Source organism: Bicyclus anynana, chromosome 18 (genome assembly GCF_947172395.1).
Source record: "Bicyclus anynana chromosome 18, ilBicAnyn1.1, whole genome shotgun sequence".
NCBI lineage: Eukaryota > Metazoa > Arthropoda > Insecta > Lepidoptera > Nymphalidae > Bicyclus > Bicyclus anynana.
Genome location: NC_069100.1, coordinates 7,462,025 through 7,484,386, shown reverse-complemented (window position 1 = coordinate 7,484,386; position 22,362 = coordinate 7,462,025). Strand labels below are relative to the sequence as shown.

General features: G+C 36.1%; 1 protein-coding gene across 1 annotated transcript in view; it reads right to left on the bottom strand.

Moving 5' to 3' along the window:
* The window catches only part of LOC112056080 (lachesin), a 166,920-nt gene that overhangs the window by 4,150 nt on the left and 140,408 nt on the right, over window positions 1-22,362 (bottom strand). Inside the window, exons 3-12 of the mRNA XM_052886931.1 lie at window positions 13,072-13,176; window positions 12,740-12,850; window positions 9,875-9,983; window positions 8,899-9,035; window positions 7,670-7,785; window positions 5,300-5,447; window positions 3,975-4,065; window positions 3,031-3,169; window positions 2,128-2,283; window positions 1,223-1,400 (exon numbers count right to left, since the gene is read on the bottom strand). Of these exons, the coding sequence (XP_052742891.1) occupies window positions 1,223-1,400; window positions 2,128-2,283; window positions 3,031-3,169; window positions 3,975-4,065; window positions 5,300-5,447; window positions 7,670-7,785; window positions 8,899-9,035; window positions 9,875-9,983; window positions 12,740-12,850; window positions 13,072-13,176 (1,290 nt within the window). The remainder of the gene's footprint in view (window positions 1-1,222; window positions 1,401-2,127; window positions 2,284-3,030; window positions 3,170-3,974; window positions 4,066-5,299; window positions 5,448-7,669; window positions 7,786-8,898; window positions 9,036-9,874; window positions 9,984-12,739; window positions 12,851-13,071; window positions 13,177-22,362) is intronic.

Here is a 22,362-nt window from a genome sequence, read left to right as displayed (position 1 = left end):
TGAAGACACCAATAACAATTAATGTTGAAATATATGAAAGTTACGGTCACAAATTTACAATTATTTTCTGAAATAAATCAAGTGTGTATTATTTGTTTTTTTAAATTCTCGCTTTTTAATCTTATTTTTTTCACATGAGAAAGGGCAAAGGTATTACACCGTAAAGGATGTCCCATGTCTTCAATAAAAATTAAATAAAAAAATTTACGCATTCCACAGACAAGAACGCTGCATTTATTTCCAATTTAAAGTTTTTTATTTATTTTTCAAAACAATCAGAGCCTTACCTATAATGATTCAATTTTCGAATAAAACCTCCTCCGTTTTATAGTAGGTTAGTACTCGTAACAGACAAGAATTAAAAAAACAAAATTACTTTAGCCCCTAGAGGCTAATATGCTTGTTTAGCCCCGCTGTGGAGTGGTAATATGACAGTGTTTTTGAGCAAGAGTAGTGAAAAATGTATTTTTGTGTTGACTTTGAACTTTGACGTATGTTAGCTACCTAATATATTTACAATAAATCAATAACGACCACATTTTTCGTATTTTGTATGGTATTTTGTAAGGTATTTCGTAAGGTTCATCTACCTACTATAGGGTATCCACGTGAGGTTGTCAGTAGCCTACAATCTCTATTTTAATCACTTAGTTTTAAATGAATAGTGAATAAGAAACCAAGTTACTTAAGAATTAATAACAAAAGCTATTCTAAAGCCATACTAGCACTGTTTACCAAAAAAAAAAAAATAGAAATCGCAAGTTATTTTATAACTTATTTATTTTGATTTATGAGTTGTTTTTATAAAATGTTATTAAAATATATTACTATATCTAATTGTTCTAAGCTTATGTTGTATCTTTATTTTTAGGAGCTGGGTCCATTTAGAACTGAGGCATCTTGTTTATTTTAATGAATTTTGATTACTTAATTAATTTTGATTAATTTAATTAAATTTGATTAATTTAATTTTTTTTCATACATTTTTTTAAAACTGACCTCTGATTAAGATGTTTCATTATTTTCAATAATTGAAGACCAAGTTAATTTTAATTAATATTTGGTTTGAAATGACTAGCGATTTCTATCGTCATTTTTAATTTGTTTGTTGGTAAACAGTGCACATAGAGTAGGTATGGCTATAGTTGGTAAATGTTCACTAATATATGTCAATGTTAGTGAATTGGCCCACCGACGTGACGTCACATCAGGCGATGCTTACCGTACTCAACGATGGCCGGGTTGGTGTGCGCGCTCCAACTCTTCTCATTCTTCACCTTCACGGTGACTTCGTACTTGCCGCCGTTCCCGAGGTCGTTCTCCAATGAATAGTCCACCTGGTACTCGTGAGGGTTGCTGCTTTGAGGTACTGGCACGTTGAGAGTCTTCCATTCTGCATTCTGGAAACGAGATTTTGAGGATTACGAGGCATGTATTGATATTGAACTAGAGGACGCGCGCGACTTCGTTCGCGTGGAATTCAGTTTTACACCAATTTCCGCGGGAGCCATGATTTTTTCCGAGATGAAAAGTAGCTGTTAATCCAGGGTATTGTTAATCTTCGTTTAAACTTTCAGCCAAATCGGTTCAGTAGTTGCGGCGTTATAGGGTAACAAATATCCCTGCAAACTTTCGCGTTTATATAATTAGTAGGAAGTAGGATGTTACTATTTAATATTCTTGTCTTAAGATATATTCTAACATTTAATGGAATCGTTCCAGATCGATGACATTAGTTTAAATCAACTGGACCTTAGAGCAGAACAAAGGTTACTTTTGTGCCGATAAAATTCATAGTTACAACGAGATTTGTGATCAGAATTTCTCAAACGGAGTTAGACCCTTAATTTAAAATAATTTAATGTGACCATTTTTCTGGGGCTCCATCCAGTAAAGTCGCCACGGGCCTCAGTACAGATACGAGTAGGTCACTGCTAATAAACTCATCTGAACCCCAAACTGCCCCTTTCCTTTTGTAATAAGAAAGCTATTCAATTCTCCGTAGAAATCGTCAGAGATATGGGTAAACTTGTACTTGTCCGTAAAGTAAGTCCGCTTCTATATCTAAATAAACTTTAAATCACAGTCAAGGGCTAACTTGTCATACAATAATAAAGCATTACTTACCCCATCAAGTTCCTTCAGTTGCAGTTCGATGGTTTCTAGTGGCTGATGCGAGTGGATGGTGAGAGAGATCTTGGGACCGTCGACTTGTAGGTTATCCAACACGGGGCTCTGTACGAGGTCGATCGACCTGTTGTGACTGCCTTGTTCGTTTTCCGCCTGGAATCAAAAAATAATTAATTAATCATTAAATCCTGGGAAATACTTGTGTCAATTTTGATATTTTTTACAGCTTTTAGAAAAGCTGAGCACCGGACTGTTTGAAGGGGAATTTGACGGCCTCCGTGGCGCAGTGGTATGCGCGGTGGATTTACAAAACGGAGGTCCTGGGTTCGACCCCGGCTGGGCAGATTGAGATTTTCTTAATTGGTCCAGGTCTGGCTGGTGGGAGGCTTCGGCCGTGGCTAGTTACCACCCTACCGACAAAGACGTACCGCCAAGCGATTTAGCGTTCCGTTATGATGTCGTGTAGAAACCGAATGGAGTGTGGATTTTCATCCTCCTCCTAACAAGTTAGCCCGTTTTTATCTTAGACTGCATCATCACTTACCATCAGGTGAGATTGTAGTCAAGGGCTAACTTGTAAAAGAATAAAAAAAAAAAAAAATTGTAAATAACATATTGAAGGACTGCAGTCCGGACACGACCTTCAGCAATAAGGAATACGTCCTAAACGAGAAGATAAGTTATTATATAAGGTTCATGAGACATTATTATTAACTCAGCTAGAGCGGATTAACTTGATACCTGGCTCGAATGATGTGTGTTCTGTGTCTGTTTGGTTGTGTTTGGTAGCCAGGTGTAAAACTAATGCGCACGAGTTATATATCCAATTGTTCTAAGCTTCTTAATCAAATGAATTGTCATGTCAACAATTCACATAGAGTTTAGCTAGAGTGAACTTACCTCACAAGTAAAAGTGCCGAAGTCCTCATCTCGAAGCGGCAACACGGTGAGGTTAGAGCGCTGGCCGGAGGTGCTGATGGTGTACGCGCGGGACGAGTCCTCGATACGTTGCCCGTCCTTGTACCAGCGGATGTGAGATCTGTTATAACAGAATGAACAGGTAAAACTTAATAATTTATGCTTAGAAACACTACGCAAGCTTAAAACAACAAAACCGGACCGCGTACAAGGTATACGCACTCGTACAGAGTTGATAGAATAGACAAAAGAAAGAGAGAAAGAAAGATTTATATTTGGCAAAACACAAAAAAGGAAATCATGAAACATAAATACAATAGAAAAATATTTATATTATTATTACATTTTGTGAGTGCTCCAGCTATCCGAACTAGTTAGAAACGGAAAACTGGGACTTCCCTACTATTATATTACAATCCTATAAATGTTATCATGAAAATATGCCCTTCTACGTTGGTGTTTATGTGTGTGTGTGTGCATATGCACAAGTGGGCGGTTTATCCATAAAGAAGAAAGAAGGCAGTTCTAAAAACAAGTTATACCTTTATGGGGCGCAAACTGCAAAAAATAGCTAATAGGTTAATATGTTAACTTTGCGTAAATTCTGTAAAGTGACAGCTAGCCCAAATGCCTTATTTTCTGTGGTTACAGCGCTGGTATATACTCCGCGCCATGCAACGCAATAAACGCAAAAAAACAACGCAACTCCCGTAGACGCGGCACTGATGTCTTAATGGCGTTTATTGTCATTTGGTAATGACAGTCTTATTGGCATTAAAAGTAAAGTTTGATTTGCTAAATTTGAAACGGAGAAAGGCGAAACTTTTAAAAAGCAAAGGCTAATACTTAGTAAATGCATGAACTGTTCCCTTAAAATATAAGTGATCAAGCGGTGATGGTGATCTTTAAATAAAAAAACTACTCACGCAGCATCATCATGTACAGCACACTCCAATATAGCTTCGACGCCGACAGCCGAGTTGACCACGGTCCTGCTGATGTGCACACGGGGTTTGCCTGCAAGTGGGTATACGTATGTTTTTGCACTCTGTAACCAGCCTGTGCCTAATATTATAAAGACGAAATGTTTGTATGATTGTTTGCTTGAACGCACTAATCTCAGGAACTACTGATCCGATTTGAAAAATTCTTTCAGTGTTAGATAGCCCATTTATCGAGAAAGGCTATAGGCAATATATTATTCCCTAATTCCTACAGGAACGGGAACCACGCGGATGAAACCGCGCTGCATCAGCTAGTAATCTAATATGTGGGAATTAATATGTCATTCGTCGATCGCCAGAGCCTCGTCATTCCAACTGCAGGATGCACCAAAGGTAAGGTCAGGCAGCAGCGACACCGGCGCGAGATATCTAGCTCTGTGCTGAACAACTCGCATACCCAGCGTGGTCAGTATCGGGCAAATCTTTGTTTATGGACAGCTGAAACAACACACAGCGCCTAGTGCCCAGCAGCCTCGCTATTCCTGGCTCTGGCAGAGGTTACGGTAACATCGGGGCAAGGGGTATTAAGATGGTTCCGAGACATAGTCGCTAACCATGGGCCTCATAAGAAGACTGAGAGTCACTCAGTGGGCGATGGAACAAAGTGTGCTTGGAATATCTCTGCGTGATTGAATCAGAAATGAGGAAATCCAGAGAAGAACCAAAGTCACCGACATAGCTCAACGAGTCGCGAAGCTGAAGTGGCAATGGGCAGGCCACATAGATCGAAGAGCCGATGGACGTTGAGGTAACAAGGTGTTGGAATGGCGACCCCGCACTAAAGCGCATTGTTGGTCGATCTCCCACCAGGTGGACTGACGACATAAAGTTATATCCGGGTTATAGCCGCTAGATGCTGGCAGCTTGAGACCATTGTGTTTGGAAATCCATGCAAGAGGCCTATGACCAGCAGTGGACGTCCATCGGCTGTTAACTCAAACCAATTATGGTATAGGACCTGCCTCGCTAGACGTTACTTTTCTGTCAAAGTATATGATCAACGATCTAATGCGATTATAAAACCTATCTCCTGTTCGTCGGTTAAAGAGCTCCGCAAAAATACCTTTTTGTGTAATTGAATTATGTAAAAAACGGGCAAAAACTTCTAGTTTAGTACAAAATATATACAAAATCTAAGCTCGTTTTCCTCAGAAAATGACAGACAATTTTGTGCGTGACTATGAGTGCGATACAGGTCCTTCTATAATTGGTCTGAGGCTGTTAATGATGATGAATGACGAAGTTACCTCTAACAACGACGTTAACCTCCGCCTGGTTAGTGCCGACACCGTTAAACACGTAGCAGTAGTACCGGCCTGAGTGAGAACGCCTGACGTTCTTGATTGACACCGTGTTACCGACGAACGTCGCGTCTTCCTCTTGCAGGCGTTTGTTCTGTTAAATAATTAAGAGTAATTATACAGGGTCACTGGAAACGTATAGCGATCCCTTTAAAGGGTCATAGTAGGGATCATTAGCTATATAGTATAGGGTCATAGTAGGGATCATTGCATTAGGTTATATGGGGTAAAAATGTACCGATTTTGAATAAAAAGCTTTTGTTTTTTTTGGGTGTTAACAAAAAAAATCATTAAAAAGCAACCATAAAATCCACTTTGAAGTAGTGTAGATATACAACTTTTTAGTTAGTGTATTTAAAATATCACGTATCTCAAATAGTAAAGGAAAAACATCGCGAGGAAACCTGCATATTTGAGAATTTCTTAATGTGTAAAGTCTGCCAATCCGCATTTGGCCAGCGTGGTGGACTATTAGTCTAACCCCTCTTATTCTTCACTCGTGCTTACCACTGAGCCGATTGGCATTAACCAATGCGGTAGAAACTTCATTGGTTAAAAAAAAACGACTTTTTAAAATTTACGATTTTTGAGAAATTTAATTTTGAGTAGATTTTGAACTACTGTTCAAATGATTTCTATGTTTGGTGAAGCTCTTTTAAAACTCTTTCCTACATAGTTCTAGGTAACCAGTTCCTTAATTTGCGTATTTTTTAATGGGTAAACAGCTGAACATCTTAGCATTAAAAATTAAATGAAAAAGTCATTAAAATCCATTCACTATAACTGGATTCCAAAGTATGAACCCAATTTGTCTCCTGACTATCGGGATGAAAATAAAAATAGTGAAAATGGTAGGAACAATGAAAAATAAAAAAAAAAATTCCCCAATAAAAAAATTCAAGTCTAAATTGAAATTTAAAAAATTATTGAACCGATTTCTCCTCGACAAACAGATGGAATTCCAGCATCATGTGGCGGAGTTTTCTTTCTTATAGCAAATATTTATATATTATACTATGTGTAACTTATATGTGTAATCAATATTATATTTAATAATGTACAAAAGTAATTATTCATTCATATTACATTTTTATATAAATATTCTTTTTCTTTTTTATTTATTATGTAGTTATAGTAAGTAAATATAATAATAATAGTATAGTAGGTGAATTTAAACTTGGGAATAAATTTGATTGTTGGTTTTAATACTGTAGGTACTTTAATGTTATATAATTTTTCTTTTTGTTCTTTTTTATATTTTTTAAACTAGTTATAAGTTTTAATTTGGTTTTGCTTTTAATATAGGTTTATGTTGCCTGTTTTCGTGGTGGCACTTAGAACTGGGTCCTAGCTGAAAATCAGCGCTGTATGTTCTTTGTTTATGGGGAGCATACAGCAATATGCTGAGCTAGGACCTTTTTCTAGGTTATGCCACATATCGCAGGGTATTATTCTTAAATAATTGTGATGTGTGGCATAATGTAGTAATAAATATATTTTCTTTCTTTCTTTCAATGTTGTTTAGTTCCAGAGTATAAACACTAAAGGAAGTCTAGATATTCCTCGTATATCACCGCTTCCTTGTTCGTAAATTGGGTGAGCGTGACATATCGACAGACGGGCGGTTGATGTGTGTTTGTTTGTTGTTATCTCGTGAACTAGGAATTGAACTTGATGTAAGACAGATTGTATGGGAAGGAATATGAATGGAATTTATCAATTAGGTTTTGTTTATTAGGGTCGACATTGAAGACCTCCCTAGAGTGACCGATATGGCATTCTACATGTACCAAGTGTACATGTAGAATGCCATATCGGTCACACCGACAAAAACAAAGGCGGTACGTCTTTGTCGGTACACCAACAAAGACGTACCGCCAAGCGATTTAGCGTTCCGGTACGATGTCGTGTAGAAATCAAAAGGGGTGTGGATTTTCATCCTTCTACTAACAAATTAGCCTGCTTCCATCTTAGACTGCATCATCACTTACCATCAGGTGAGATTATCAAGGGCTAATTTGTAAATAATAAAAAAAAATACACGTAGAATAGTGGTAAGAATACTGCATTTCCACGAATTTAATTTTGACGGTGACGTTATAGCCCAATGGATATGACCTCTGCCTTTGATTTGATGGGCGCAGGTTCTAATCCGGTCAGATCTTTGTGCTTAAAGGTCCATGCAAGAGGCCTATGTCCAGCAGTGGATCTATCGCCTGATAAGATAAAGTAAGGATGGGTGAATGATCCCTTGGGGGTGCCCCTACAACGTCTATGAATACCACTGTTAGCAAACCAATATTACAGAAAACTTACAATATTGTCTTCGTCTCTGGACCAAACGATCTGAGGAGGTGGAGAGCCGGTGACGTCACAGGTCAGGAGTAAATCCGAACCTTCGAGGAGTTGTCCATTGTCTGTCGCCGTAAATTCTGAAAATTAGAAAAAAATAGTAAATAATTAATCAATGATTGCCAATCATTGATTAATGGTGGATGTATCATCTTGTTTATATTATAACTTTTTTCTAAATAATCTGGTGACTGGTGATATCATCTAGATCCAATAAAGGTTGAAAATTGTAACCCTGCTTACATGCTACATTAAAAATTTAAATACTATTGTTATATTGAATAGGCTCTGAAACTACTACACCGATTAAAAAAAAAACTTTCACTATTAAAATTATCCCTTAAGAACATAGACTATACTTTATCCCCGTATTCCCATTGAAAGCTACGCCGATAAAGCCGCGAGGATGATGACAGTTTTTTAAATTGTATATAAATTAAGAGTATGCTAATAATAAAGCAATTTTGTAAAAGGAACAGGGTATCTGCGATCTTTCGGAGCTACAGGGATTGAAGGGTCAGATTTGCGGCGCTGCAAAACGCCCCATACAAAATGGCACGAACTAATGACGTCGTAGGTAATGTAATGATCGTTAGATTTGTATGGGCGTTCAATCAAAATCTATACTAATCTATACTAATATTATAAAGCTGAAGAGTTTGTTTGTTTGTTTGTTTGTTTGATTGAACGCGGTAATCTCAGGAACTACAGGTCCGATTTCAAAAATTCTTTCAGTGTTAGATAGCCCATTTATCGAGGAAGGCTATAGGCTATATATTATCTCCATATTCCCACGGGAACGTGAACCACGCTGGTGAAACCGCGCGACATCAGCTAGTTACTAATATCTTTGTTATTTGTGCGTTTATGTTTATAGTTCATATATTAAAAAAATCACATATACAAGGAAGCTAAAACTGTATGAATTTTCATCTAATTACGATAAAAGATTTTTTTAAAGGGTTTTGAAATTTTATAATCTCATTTATTTTGCAAATATCCAGACAATCTTTGCTTTTTATGTATAAATTAGTTAAAATTTACTGAAATGAATGTATCATAAAAATCAATATATTCAAATCTAGTCATCATCCCCATTCAGTGCATATGCCATATTCCCCATATACCATGCGTATTTTTCATAACACCCTATATTTTCGATAAAATTTGGTAAAAAAAATGGATATACTCACTGACAATCCTCGGTGACTCGAGGATAGCCAACGTGTGCTGTATCTTGACTGGGTCCATCTGCAGCACTTCGCACGTGTAAACGCCGCTGTCAGATGGACGCAAGTCCCGTATCAACAGGTCCGTAGAGTTTGCGGCTCTGCAATCAGAGAAACAAGGTTGGTAATCTATTATAATCATACTGACCAGCTGGCCTATTCAATATTTTGGTCTTTATTATAAATCTATTAACACGTTCGCTGCGGCACTGATTTTTCTGTTCTTTCCCTTGGTACTGTACGAGGTTTTTTGACCTCGTACTAAAACTTTCTGTCAGGTCAATTGACCTCGTTCCGCAACACAGAGGTACGGTACGAGGTTTTTTAACCTCGTACTAGAATTTCATGCCAGGTCAATTGACCTCGTTCCGCACCACAGAAAATTTTAGTACAGGGTCAAAAAGCCTCGTACCGTACCAGGGACAAGAACAGAAAAATCAGTGCCGCAGCAAACGTATAGATGACATTTTTTCAATTGATTTGTTGTTTATTTTAATAGGTTGATAATAAAGAACAAAATAGGAAATCAAAAAAAAAAAAAAATCAGTTGTCTGTAAAGTTGGTTTACTGACGATAGTTGAACGTGACAACGTCATAAGAAAATACTGATGGAATGGTTGCATTTATAAAAAGAAAAAGTTCGTTTTTCTAAAATACTGTTTAATAATCTTCATAGACCAGAATATACTTTATTTTATTGTTGTTGTTTGTTTGTTGTCAAGTTGGCAACCCTAGGGCGAGGGAACGACGCATGACGTCATCTTTTTTCGAGTGTGCAGCCGGCTTCATCGAATTATAAGACGTTGTCACGTCAAGGGTCGGTAGAGTAGGTTTCAAAGTTTTCTCCTGAAAGTTGTGATCCTTTGTGAAACTTTGGTATTTCAAACAAGAGTGCATGGCGTGTGCTTATTCAATAAAAAAAAAATGGATCCATAGTTACATAGAGTATCTGTCGCCAACGCCGTAAGTAGACAGGTCCTGATCTGAAGGTTTTCGAGTGCCGATAAAGTAGTTCGTGTCGTTCCTCCTCCACTGCACCACAACGTCGTCTGTGGAAAGAGATACACCTTTTAGCCTATCATGTTATCCTGGTACCAATTTTAGAATACTCCTAAAAAAACTATGATGGCTCTGTCAAGTGGAGTGGGGGGATTGGGGAGTTTGGAGGGGGGTTGACTTCGGATAGGAAAGTCTTATTATAGTGTTAATGATTATATAAATGATAAAAAAGCTTGGGGTTAAACTGTATTACACGACTGTGTGCTTAGTTTTAAATAAAATGGTGGTAAACAAAAAAAATTGACCTTGGCTGAGTTTGTTGTGGGCTCTTCTCGGACCAAGGCGCGTTTGGAACCCTCGTAACTTTAATTTTTTGTTGACTATTATTACCACCATTAAATTAAATTAAATTATGACATAATCTTGACTTTTCAAAAGTGCTTGTAAACTAAGCCTAATTGAAATAAATGAATTTTGAATTTTTGATCATGGTTGGGTTCTGGGTCGGGATATAAGATACTTAGATACTGGGTTCTGGGTCGCTGTACTTTCTCTTTTCTAAGAAATTTTTAGAGTTCAATTCTTAGCCCAAAGTTGGGAAGCCCTGCGGTTTCACCCCCGTCCCTTTCAGGCTACAGGGATAATATATATATAATATAGCCTATGACACTCACAAATTACGTGGCTTTTTTATTAAGTCTATGACCTCACCTGATGCTAAGTGACGCAGTCTAAGATGGAAGCGGGTATACTTGGAAGAGGTACACGTTCTACCCATAGCTTCTTTTCTTTTTTTTTAACCGACTTCCAAAAAGGAGGAGGTTCTACGTTCGGCTGTATGTATGTTTTTTTTTTATTCTTTACAAGTTAGCCTTTGACTACAATCTCACCTAATGGTAAGTGATGATGCAGTCTAAGATGGAAGCGGGCTAACTTGTTAGGAGGAGGATGAAATTCACACCCCTTTCGCTTTTGACCATTAGGTACCTACTACGCGGCATCGTACCGAAACGCTAAATCGCTTGGCTGTACGCCTTTGCCCATAGGGTGGTAATTAGCCACGGTCGATGCCTAGTGATAACTAACCACGGCTTTTTACTGATGAAAAAATTGTCTAAATTGGATTAATATAATGCAGAGATATTGTTGGTTTTTCACTTCCTAACCAAAAGTCCTATCGTCCAATCACATTTCTATTTTTTTTTATTCTTTACAAGTTAGCTCTTGACTACAATCTCACCTGATGGTAAGTGATGATGTAATCTAAGATGGAAGCGGGCTAATTTCTTAGGAGTAGGATGAACATCCACACCCGTTTCGGTTTCTACACGACATCGTACCGGAACGCTAAATCACTTGACGATACGTCGTACGAATTAAGAAAACCTCAACCGGCCCAGCTGGGGATCGAACCCAGGACCTCCGTCTTGTAAATCCACCGCGCATATCACTACGCCACGGAGGTCGTCACATGCAGTAATGACGTAATTATTTCTATTTGACATTCCGTCTGTCACTTCCGCCTCCGTTAACCGGAAACGTCAATTTTGGCGCCACCGGAAGCGGCGACATTTTGTTACGCAACTTTATTGTGCCATCATTCTGTTTTACTGCCGCTTTATAGGTGTTAAGACTTTGAGGAAACCTATCAATTATACCTGACATTACTATAATAAATACATTGATTGATACTAGATGCATTAAACAGTTATATACATCGTATGTATGCATTAGAATACCTATCCATTGCCTTCAGCTCTCATAAAATCTATTTAAGAATGACTTAAGTCGCTAGACCTTGAGAAAGTTTCCTGAAATGCAATAAATAAAAACATTTTGCTTTTTTTCTGTGAAAATCCAGTAATTTGGCAAGCAGTTTTTTTTTCAATTACCTACTTAATTAAGAATTGCTCGTAAATAATCTTAACATAGTAGATATAAAAATCAAATCGGTTCTTATCATGCTTATACGAGTATCAGGCCGGAATTAGTGATGATACACACCCGTGCCTCAGAGAGCACGTTAAGAGTGTGTAATATGTAATTTGGTGGTAACAAATGGTTCTAGATCTCAGATTCTGGAAAAGTTAGGAGCCTGATATTTGGGTAAATGATATTTCAAAGTGTTAGCTTCGTTATGACTATACAAAATACACAATTTGTAAAACTTTTCTCGATAGTTTATTTTTTTGAAAAATACATGTTTTGCTCACATTTTGCTTTCAATCTCAGGAAAAGCAAACTTATTTTCTTAAATATTTGTTTTGTGTAGAAAATTAGGTATCTATCTTGAACATGGCCATTTTGTTTTTCGTTATGTTGTTTAAGTTACTTGCAATTAAGTCATAATTCGGCGTCTCGCTTGCGCTTCGAATTTTATCCATATCGTACCGACGTGCTGTGCGCTCTTAAGCTATCAAATCATTAGCCAAGTAACCCCCCAACCCGCTTCTGAGCAGTGTGTTGGGTCTAAGCTCCATCATCTATAAAGTAGAGAGGATTGGTAGTGTAGTGGGCTGTTAAAATACGCTGATATAATGTATTATTATTATTTTAAAGAGGTAAAGTTTGTAAGGTTGTAGGGGATAATCTCTGGATCTACTAAACCGATTGTTAATTTTTTTATTGAAATCCACGTTATTCGCGAGTGTCAGTATTTTATCCCAGTATTCCTACGGGAACGGAAACTAGTTACGAGCAAGACGTCCATAGTCAGTCAGTCCATGGTCAGAACCATAAGACGTCTGCTAGTGATAAATAAGTTAATAACAAATCTCACTGGATTAGTATTGATGGTGACACTTACCGGCAGGTGACACTTTGCACTCGAGGCGCACAGTGCGTCCGATGGTGACGTTATAGGACGCAGGTTGCGTCACTATTTTAGCCACGACTGCGTCTTCTTCTTCTTCGTTGCCTAGACATAAAAAAACACATTTTTCAAGACAATAATTTTGATTATTTTACTGCAATCTCTCAAGATCTCTCAGTGGCACTGCAATCTGGTATGGTATGCAAAAATACCTTTATTAAAATTTTGACCTTCGATATTTCATGACGAGTGACCTTCGCCATAAATAGATATAAGATGGACCATGTACTTGGTCTATTAATTGATAATAATTAATATAAAAATACCTTCTCCATCGTTCTGCGCTTCGTCGTCAATCCCTTCGTCGTTCTGCAGAGGCTCGTCGAAAATGTCATCGTTGGCGTCGCGACGAACCAGCGAATGTCGGGCTTCTGTAACAATGAATACGAAATATGTGAGTTACAGTGTCTATGGTCCTCATGAGAACGCCTAGAGTCACTTATCGCGCAACAGAGCGAGCTGTGCTCGGAATATCTTTAGAAGAACAAAAGTTATCAACATACCTCAACGTTGCGACTCGTGGAGTCGTTGAACTTTTAAATTTTTTTATTCCTTGTTTTATACGCCATAGTATTGTTAGGGGTGGCGAGAAAAGAAATTCGAGGTTCACAAACACACCACTTTAATAACACAACTTTTAAATATAATCACAAAAACTAAAACCCGCCTCATTCATGAAGCCACGTTTAAAGGAAGAAAAATAGTCAAACATCAATCTTTTATCTATACGGATATTGACATAACTTCATTTGTGAATTATGTCAATATACGTTTTTAAATCTAATTATTTATTTTAGTTTAGTTTAGTATGTTTTAGTTTAGTTTTAAGAACAAAGAATTACTTGTCATTATACGTCATGGTACGTACGTATGTTGACAACACTACAGTTATAACCAGGTTGTTTGTAACATATAATGTAGCATATCCGTTAATACAAATGCCTTCTTATTTAATTTTCTAACAGTATTAACTTTGGATCAAGAGGTCCTCGGTTCCAGTCCTATGCCGCGCTATGTAATATTAAGCTTTTCTTTTTTGGAAATTTTAAATAAAAATTCTCTGCCTGGACTTTGGAATTTGGTGTTACATCCTCGGAGAGTACGTTAACCCGGCGATGCCGCTCATTACCATTATCATCTAACAATAATGGTCGTTACCGAATTTAAGATTCGTCGTTATCAACCCATATACGGCTCACTGTTGAGCTCGAGTCTCCTCTCAGAACGAGAGGGGTTAGGCCACCACGCTGGCCCAATGCGGATTGGCAGACTTCACACACGCAGAGAATTAAGAAATTGTCTAGTATGCAGGTTTCCTCACGATGTTTTCCTTCACCGATTGAGACACGTGATATTTAATTTCTTAAAATGCACACAACTGAAAAGTTGGAGATGCATGCCCCGGACGAATCGAAAAATCCGAAAATCCGAAATCGGAGGCAGAGGTCATATCCACTGGGCTATCACGGCTATTACGGAATTTAAGATTACCTACCACTAAGCCCGTCATCCCACATTGAAGAAGCATCATGGGCCTAAGCTCCATACTTTTCCTATAAGGAAGGACTCTAGCCCTTTAGTGGATCGTTAAAACATGCTGATAATAGTGAATCATGAAAATTTTTATATCCTGGTAACTCAGTTAGCTACCAGAATCAAGAATTTTCGTAATTAAAAAAGTTAATCGTCTCATAGAGATGAAGCTACTCACGAAATATTAACTTGATAGAAAAATGTTCTACGGATCCCGGACTATTCCTCAAATCAAGTTCGCAAAGTTATAATAATTTTTCTCCTAAAGCAATAAATATCTACTGAGTTACAAGTCCTTAACTCCAGTAAGTATGCATACTTGTCTCCGAGGAATTAACATAATGTTCGCTTCCTTTAACGGTCCGATCCGATGGGCATAATGGAATGGATCCTGCATTGCTTGAGCAAATACCTTACCGACGGTTCCGACTTATAGGCGAAGGCGTACTTTATAATTTATTTAATAATAACACTGAACCTTACAATTTAATATTACTTAATCAACATTATACTGATGCTTCAAAGTGTAACGTACTCATACGAAAATCGTGTCTTTGTCTTTGTCTATCTTTGTTACTTGGATTGCTCGGCTTTTCACGAAAAATAGCTACCTAAATAAATCAATTTACAACACTTTTTCTAATTTTAATTAAATGGTTTTATTTTATTGTGCACTAGCTGACGCTGCGCGGTTTCACTCGCGTGGTTCTCGTTCCCGTAGGAATACGGGAATAATATAAAGCCTATAGAATTCCTCGATAAGTGGGCTATCTAACACTGAAAGAATTTTTCAAATCAGACCAGTAGTTCCTGAGATTAGTGCGTTTAATCAAACAAACAAACTCTTTAGCTTTATAATATTAGTATAGATTTGCTGAAACAGCATTGAGGGTTTGCGTAAGCTCAAAAATTTTGCCAGAGCCAAGCCTAAGGGCTAGGTTTATTTACTTATGGGGCAAAAATGACTTTTTAGAGCATGTACTGTGAGACTCGGACCACGAAATAGGAGGAAGAAGCTGTCTAGACGTATACACAGTATCTCGCTACCGCTTGTGAATTATACCACACCCAACCCGGAATGTTCGGTTGTTTTCCACACTGGTAATAATTCTAAAATTGTTTCTGGATTGTCTGTTGATGCGTTATGTTTAGTTTTACCTTTTAAGGGCGAGCCCACCGCGGCCGCAGTCTGTTTGGGTATAAAGAAATGAATTGGTAAACATTTGAATATTTCATTTGAATATTCCAATTGGAACCCTAGTAACTTTAATTTTAAGTTTTCGACTATTATTAGCACCTTTAGATTAAATTAATCAATCAATCAATCAAAGCCTTTATTACTTCTTAACAATAAATTACATAGTTATTTTAAGTTTATTTATCCTATATATGTATATTTGTGTTAGTGTGTTAGTTTATTAATATTTAACAAAATTGCGTGTACATTTTCTTTTTTTTTTACAATTGTTTGTTCTTAAATAAGTGTTAGAAGGTTATAATTGTTACGTATGTTAGTATAGTACTTAATAATTATGTTAAGCATCCCTCACTGGGTAGATTAAATTAAATTATGACATAGGTAATCCTGACCTTTCAAAAGTGCTTGTAAACTAAGCCTAATTGAAATAAATTAATTTTGAATTTTTTTTAATTATCATCAGGGTTGAAACGTTCTTAAAGTTCAATAAATCGTGAAAAAAACGCGGTAAAATTTTCATTTCAGACTTCATTTGATGACCTTTGCGTAGCTTAAACTACGTATAAAATCCATGAAAAAAGGACTTCTTTACAGATTATGTTTCTTCGAACTGATTGTACAGAAACCGTACGAATAAATTTATTTTATTCATACGGCTTCTGGATAAATTGTATATTATTAGGCATATATTTATTTTCCCTTTACGAATAAACCACTAGACAACTAGGCAACACAATAAGTACCCGTATGTCTACTGGAAACTGATATTAAATTATTCCACACATATTATCGATTGATTCAAAGTAGCAATACGACAGAAGTCGGGTGGCGCTGCCTGTATATTCATGAGCGAACAGACGAGTGGAGTGAATGTAAATCACTTTGTATTATAAAATATAATATGTGTATATGTATACAACGAGGTAAGACTGCGTGTCGGTCATTTTGCTATGAAGAGAATACTGATTAGTTTAAACTTACCGTGAGTGAAGGTACCGGCAAAGACGTACCTCCAAGCGATTTAGCGTTCCGGTACGATGCCGTGTAGAAACCGAAAGGGGTGTGGATTTTCATCCTTCTCCTAACAAGTTAGCCCGCTGTCATCTTAGACTACATCATCACTTACCATCAGGTGAGATTGTAGTCAAGGGCTAACTTGTAAAGAATTAAAAAAGGTAGAAAAGATAAAAAAGTAAATTTCTAAGCCCTACTATAGAATATCACGCACGCAAAATTTTCCTGTTTTAAATTGTTATGTTCAGTATTTTAAAATTGAATAATTAACTTACCCACATTTTCACCTATTTAAGGCAATGATGTTATATTATCTATACTTATATTATAAAGCTAAAGAGTTTGTTTGTTTGTTTGATTGAACGTTTTAATCTCAGGAACCACTGGTCCGATTTGAAAAATTATTTCTGTGTTAGACAGCCCATTTATCGAGGAAGGCTATAGGCTATATATTATGCGTATTCCCACAGGAACGGAAACGCGGGTAAAACCGCGCGGCGTCAGCTAGTTATGTATAAAATTTCATTGATTTAATGTAACTATAAAATTCATTACAATAAGTCAAAATCTTAAATCCTTATTAAGTATCTACTTAAGGGTTAAAGATTATTATTTAAGATTTAAGACCCATCAGAGTAAAAGGTTCAACCTATAACGGAAAAGAAAATTTTGGTAATGGCCTGTCATGCATTTGGTTCATTCACTAGGTACGTGCATCTTTAATTATCAGTGTGCCTAGTGGGAGTTTTTAATGTTTTCATACTGTTACTATCGCGTTAACGTAAACACGAATTTATATGGAATTGAAACGTTATACAGCAGCGCCACTAGATGGCGCTGTTTCAATACCTTAGAAATTCGCGTTTACGTTAACGCGATAGTAACAGTATCAAACTGCCACTAGACCCTCAGATATTTATGATGCCAAAATATGTTGTCTATTAGTTATTACATAATTTTATTAATTCGTAAAATAATACGCAACGCAATAAAAAATATATATACCTAAGTAAATACTTAGAAAAATTGATAATAATCACTTTAATAAGACAAAATTATAAATAGACATAAATATAAGTAGAAGACACAGAAACTTGTAATTATTTTCCAAGGCAATTGCAATTGCTAACCACTTACTATCGAGTGAGTCACGGTTAACAGTTTTTTTTTTCACATAACTGCCGGTAGTAGACAATTATTGAACGATATGCAATTACTGGACGAATATAGCTGATGGCATCGACACAGTAAATACATCGAGGTGTTCATTATTTAACCTAATATTTCGATTCGATTCTATTAGAAATCCCAAAAATTATAGTCCACTTGGGTAATTGACAATTACTTAATACAGCGTAAGTTAAATTAGCTATGTAAATATGTAACGCCAGCCACACACGTTCAATTTTACCGTCCAATTAGCAGAAAGTTTGGGATTGGAGGGTTGGGATTTAAACAGTGAAAAAAAATCTGAACCAATAACCATAGAGTAATTTTCTAAGCAGATCTGGAAGCAGTAGGCACTGCAGACTTGACGATTGACTTGATTGTGAGAAAAAAATATTTTCTATAAACAAAAAGGTAGAAAGTAATTCCACGTATTTGTCCATGGCCTAATTAAGCATGGCGGTCGACAAATAGGTCATTTGGTCATCGCTAATGTGCATCGTGCTAATAGATTGTTTGAATTATGTGCTCCGGTCACGACATGGTTGGCTTTACACTAATTTATTATTAAATCAACTAAATATATTAGTAATTATGTTTGTAGAAATTGCTTTAGAGAAAGTGTGATTCTTTTGCTAATAAAATGGTGTCTATATTTTGTATATCTATACTAATATTATAAAGAGGTAAAGTTTGTAAGTTTGTAAGTTTGTCACATTTTTTAAATGGGGTAATCTTCGGAACTACTGGTCCGATTTTAAAAATTCTTTCACCAGTAGAATGCTACATTATCGGGGAGTGCTATAGGCTATATTTTATATTGGTATCATATATATTAGCCGAGTTATCACAGTTTTTGTCATACAGGTCGGACCGAAAATCCTCTTAGACAGACTTATTCGCATGCGCTGCCTTAACCATTGTGTAAAACTGAAATTAATGTATGGAGGCTTTATGTATCTTTAAAAGTTCTACAAAAAAGTCCGCGACACCATATACCTATCTTTTATACATTAGCAGATATAGTACCTTTTGTGTTTTAAAAATTATTAATTTTATATACTTAGGTTTGCGTCATTATTTATGCTACTTAACTTAAATCTTTATCAAAATAAATTATTTAATAATCACAAGGATGTTATGGAGATAAGATTTGCCCTTTATAGTATGTTAATTAGTTAAATAGTTTCGGAGATAATACAAAATTTCTAAAAGGCGGAATGCCGCTTATGTTTAAGCGCCAACCGCCAAATTAAGTTGAACCTTCCTCTATAGGTTTCTACGTATTTTATAGGGATCAGCATTTTTGGTTATCTATACTAATATTATAAAGAGGTAAAGTTTGTAAGTTTGTAAGTTTGTCACATTTTTTAAATGGGGTAATCTTCGGAACTACTGGTCCGATTTTAAAAATTCTTTCACCAGTAGAATGCTACATTATCGGGGAGTGCTATAGGCTATATTTTATATTGGTATCATATATATTAGCCGAGTTATCACAGTTTTTGTCATACAGGTCGGACCGAAAATCCTCTTAGACAGACTTATTCGCATGCGCTGCCTTAACCATTGTGTAAAACTGAAATTAATGTATGGAGGCTTTATGTATCTTTAAAAGTTCTACAAAAAAGTCCGCGACACCATATACCTATCTTTTATACATTAGCAGATATAGTACCTTTTGTGTTTTAAAAATTATTAATTTTATATACTTAGGTTTGCGTCATTATTTATGCTACTTAACTTAAATCTTTATCAAAATAAATTATTTAATAATCACAAGGATGTTATGGAGATAAGATTTGCCCTTTATAGTATGTTAATTAGTTAAATAGTTTCGGAGATAATACAAAATTTCTAAAAGGCGGAATGCCGCTTATGTTTAAGCGCCAACCGCCAAATTAAGTTGAACCTTCCTCTATAGGTTTCTACGTATTTTATAGGGATCAGCATTTTTGGTTATTAAACTCTATGTAGGCGTTTTATCCATTTACCAATAGATGGCGTTGAGCAAAAACACCATATTTTTGTACGGCGCTAGGGAGATTTATGCCGACTACATGATGATCGAAATTGATTGTTCATACATTGGTGTTGGTGGTGAAAAATTTACTTAGATGTTGGCAAGTCGATGTTAATTGTTAATGATTATGTTCTACTTCTAGGCACGTACCACGTAGGTAGTTAAAGTTAGCTAGGTAAGTACGCTTTGGTTAGTACTAATCAATTTTCACTATTATTCATGAATGTGGTTTATAACGGAATTGAGAAAAAAAATGTTAGGCGACATCCATTCCTTTCCTTGCAACTAGAGTTGGGTAGGACATGACTTGAAAAAGAGTTTGTAAGTAGAGGTGAGTCGTACTCGCTAAAACGCGTACTGAGTATTACGAGTACGAGTACGCCGAGAGACGCGCTCCAAAGACTAGCTCCACGAGTATTTAGAAGTACGAGCCATTAGGACCTATAGAATAGATACGTACTCCTAAATACTCAGTGGCCAGCGATTTTACATCATATTATCTGATACTAAGCGTACATTAATTTCAAACGTGTTCTACACAGTCATTTGGACTAGTGGTATGTACGCAAGGTACAATAAATTGATTCCTGAGTTCGTTCCCGGGTAACAGAAAATCATTTTTGTCTTTTTATTTTGTTTTTTTCAATTGGTTTCTTCAACTATTTTTGGTTTTTGTAATCCACAAAAAAAAGAAAAAAAATTGCAAACAAAAATATTTCAGTCATTAATTTATAAATTTCAATTTAATTTTATTATTTAGTTATTTCTTTTAATATTACCTCATGATACTGTCGGGTTACATTAACTTGTTACTTTAGCGGATAAATAATAAATCACAAATAAACATTATGTTTTTAAAATAAGGATTAAAATCAGGGACTCCTATTATTGGAGTATTAAGAGTATTAAGTGTATACTGCGTTAAAAAATCGGTCTTATGTTTGATAAGGTAAAGACAATTTTTCATCGGCAATGGGACGTCACTCACACATTCTTAAACGAACGCGTCCGGGAACGCGTCTCGCGATGTTTTGTCTGTTGGAGTATGAAGTGTTTATTGCGTTGAAAAACCGGTCTTATGTCTAGACAACAAAGTCTATTTTCTTTCGGCATTGATAGAAGTATCTCACTCACACATTACTAATCGAACGCGTCTCTGAACACGTCCCGTATTGGTTGGACCGTTAGAGTATTTGCGAGTATTGGACTCGCACTCTGTTGACGTCTTGCGCTCCTCGGTACTCGGTACTTCTAAATACGCTTAATACGTGTATAAGTCCCTGCTCCGTACTCGTACGCCATACGTCTTCCAACAAACCTAGTGTTAAGACCTGCTCCAGTATATACGCCTCACCTCTATTTGTAAGTGTTGCCTCTTTTTTGTACCGAGGCAGTACAATGTCCCACTTCAAATGAGGCGAGGCGTACTGAAGCTTGGCACTACATTTGAATTTTGAAGTAACGAATACAAATGTCATATTTGAACTTTGTTTGAAGCAACGTGTACAAATGTCATGTTTGTACTAGTACAATAATATAGCTTAGTAATCATAGATTTACGATTCGGTACAAGTATTCTATGTTAGTAATAGTTTGTCTTACATACTGATATTAAATGCCAAACTTATTTTTAACCTATATAAAATAGATCGATTCACCTTGGTTATTATATTTCAGTTTTTAAATTATTAAGTAATTTTTATTTTTATAAAATGTCAATTGAATAAATCCAAATTCAAAAAATAATATTTCTAAACGCATCGTATACTATTTCCGTCGCGTTAAGGGATATAGTACAAAATTATATGACAGGACCACAGAATGACGTCCCATTCGACTTTTGTACTAGTGTCTCGCTTTCTCTCGCGTACGAGTAAAGCAACTACCGCGACAGAAAATGTGAAGTAGTACATTTTTAAATGTTGAGCCGCTCTTACATTGTGACGTCATGTACGGGACAAATGTCCTGCCTCTTGTATGTCCTACTCAACGCTACTTGCAACTATTCAAAAATCCATCCGATATTACCCCAACGCACCTGACCTTACTGTTTGTCTGACTCTGTCTATTTACGTATTTGCTTTTTAGATTTAGAAACAGAGATTAGAGACATACTTTAAGTTTTAATTTATAGTTTAGATACGTCGTACTTTCTTTGTTTAGGTTCAGGTAATCAGGTTTAAACTTTAAATTCAAATAAATAATTTGTAATTTTATTTTATTCGTTTCGTTTCGACTTTCGACTTTCGTCATACGTATTTCGTGTAATTAGTTATTATTTCGTTTTATGGTATTATTTCGATTGTTGTGTATATAAATTAATTAAAACTTAGTAAGTGTAATTATAGTGTTTTGTGTTAACTTAATTTTGTAAAAGATATACATACATAGTCTATACTAATATTATAAAGAGGTAAAGTTTGTAAGTTTGTAAGTTTGTCACATTTTTTAAATGGGGTAATCTTCGGAACTACTGGTCCGATTTTAAAAATTCTTTCACCAGTAGAATGCTACATTATCGGGGAGTGCTATAGGCTATATTTTATATTGGTATCATATTTATTAGCCGAGTTATCACAGTTTTTGTCATACAGGTCGGACTGAAAATCCTCTTATACAGAC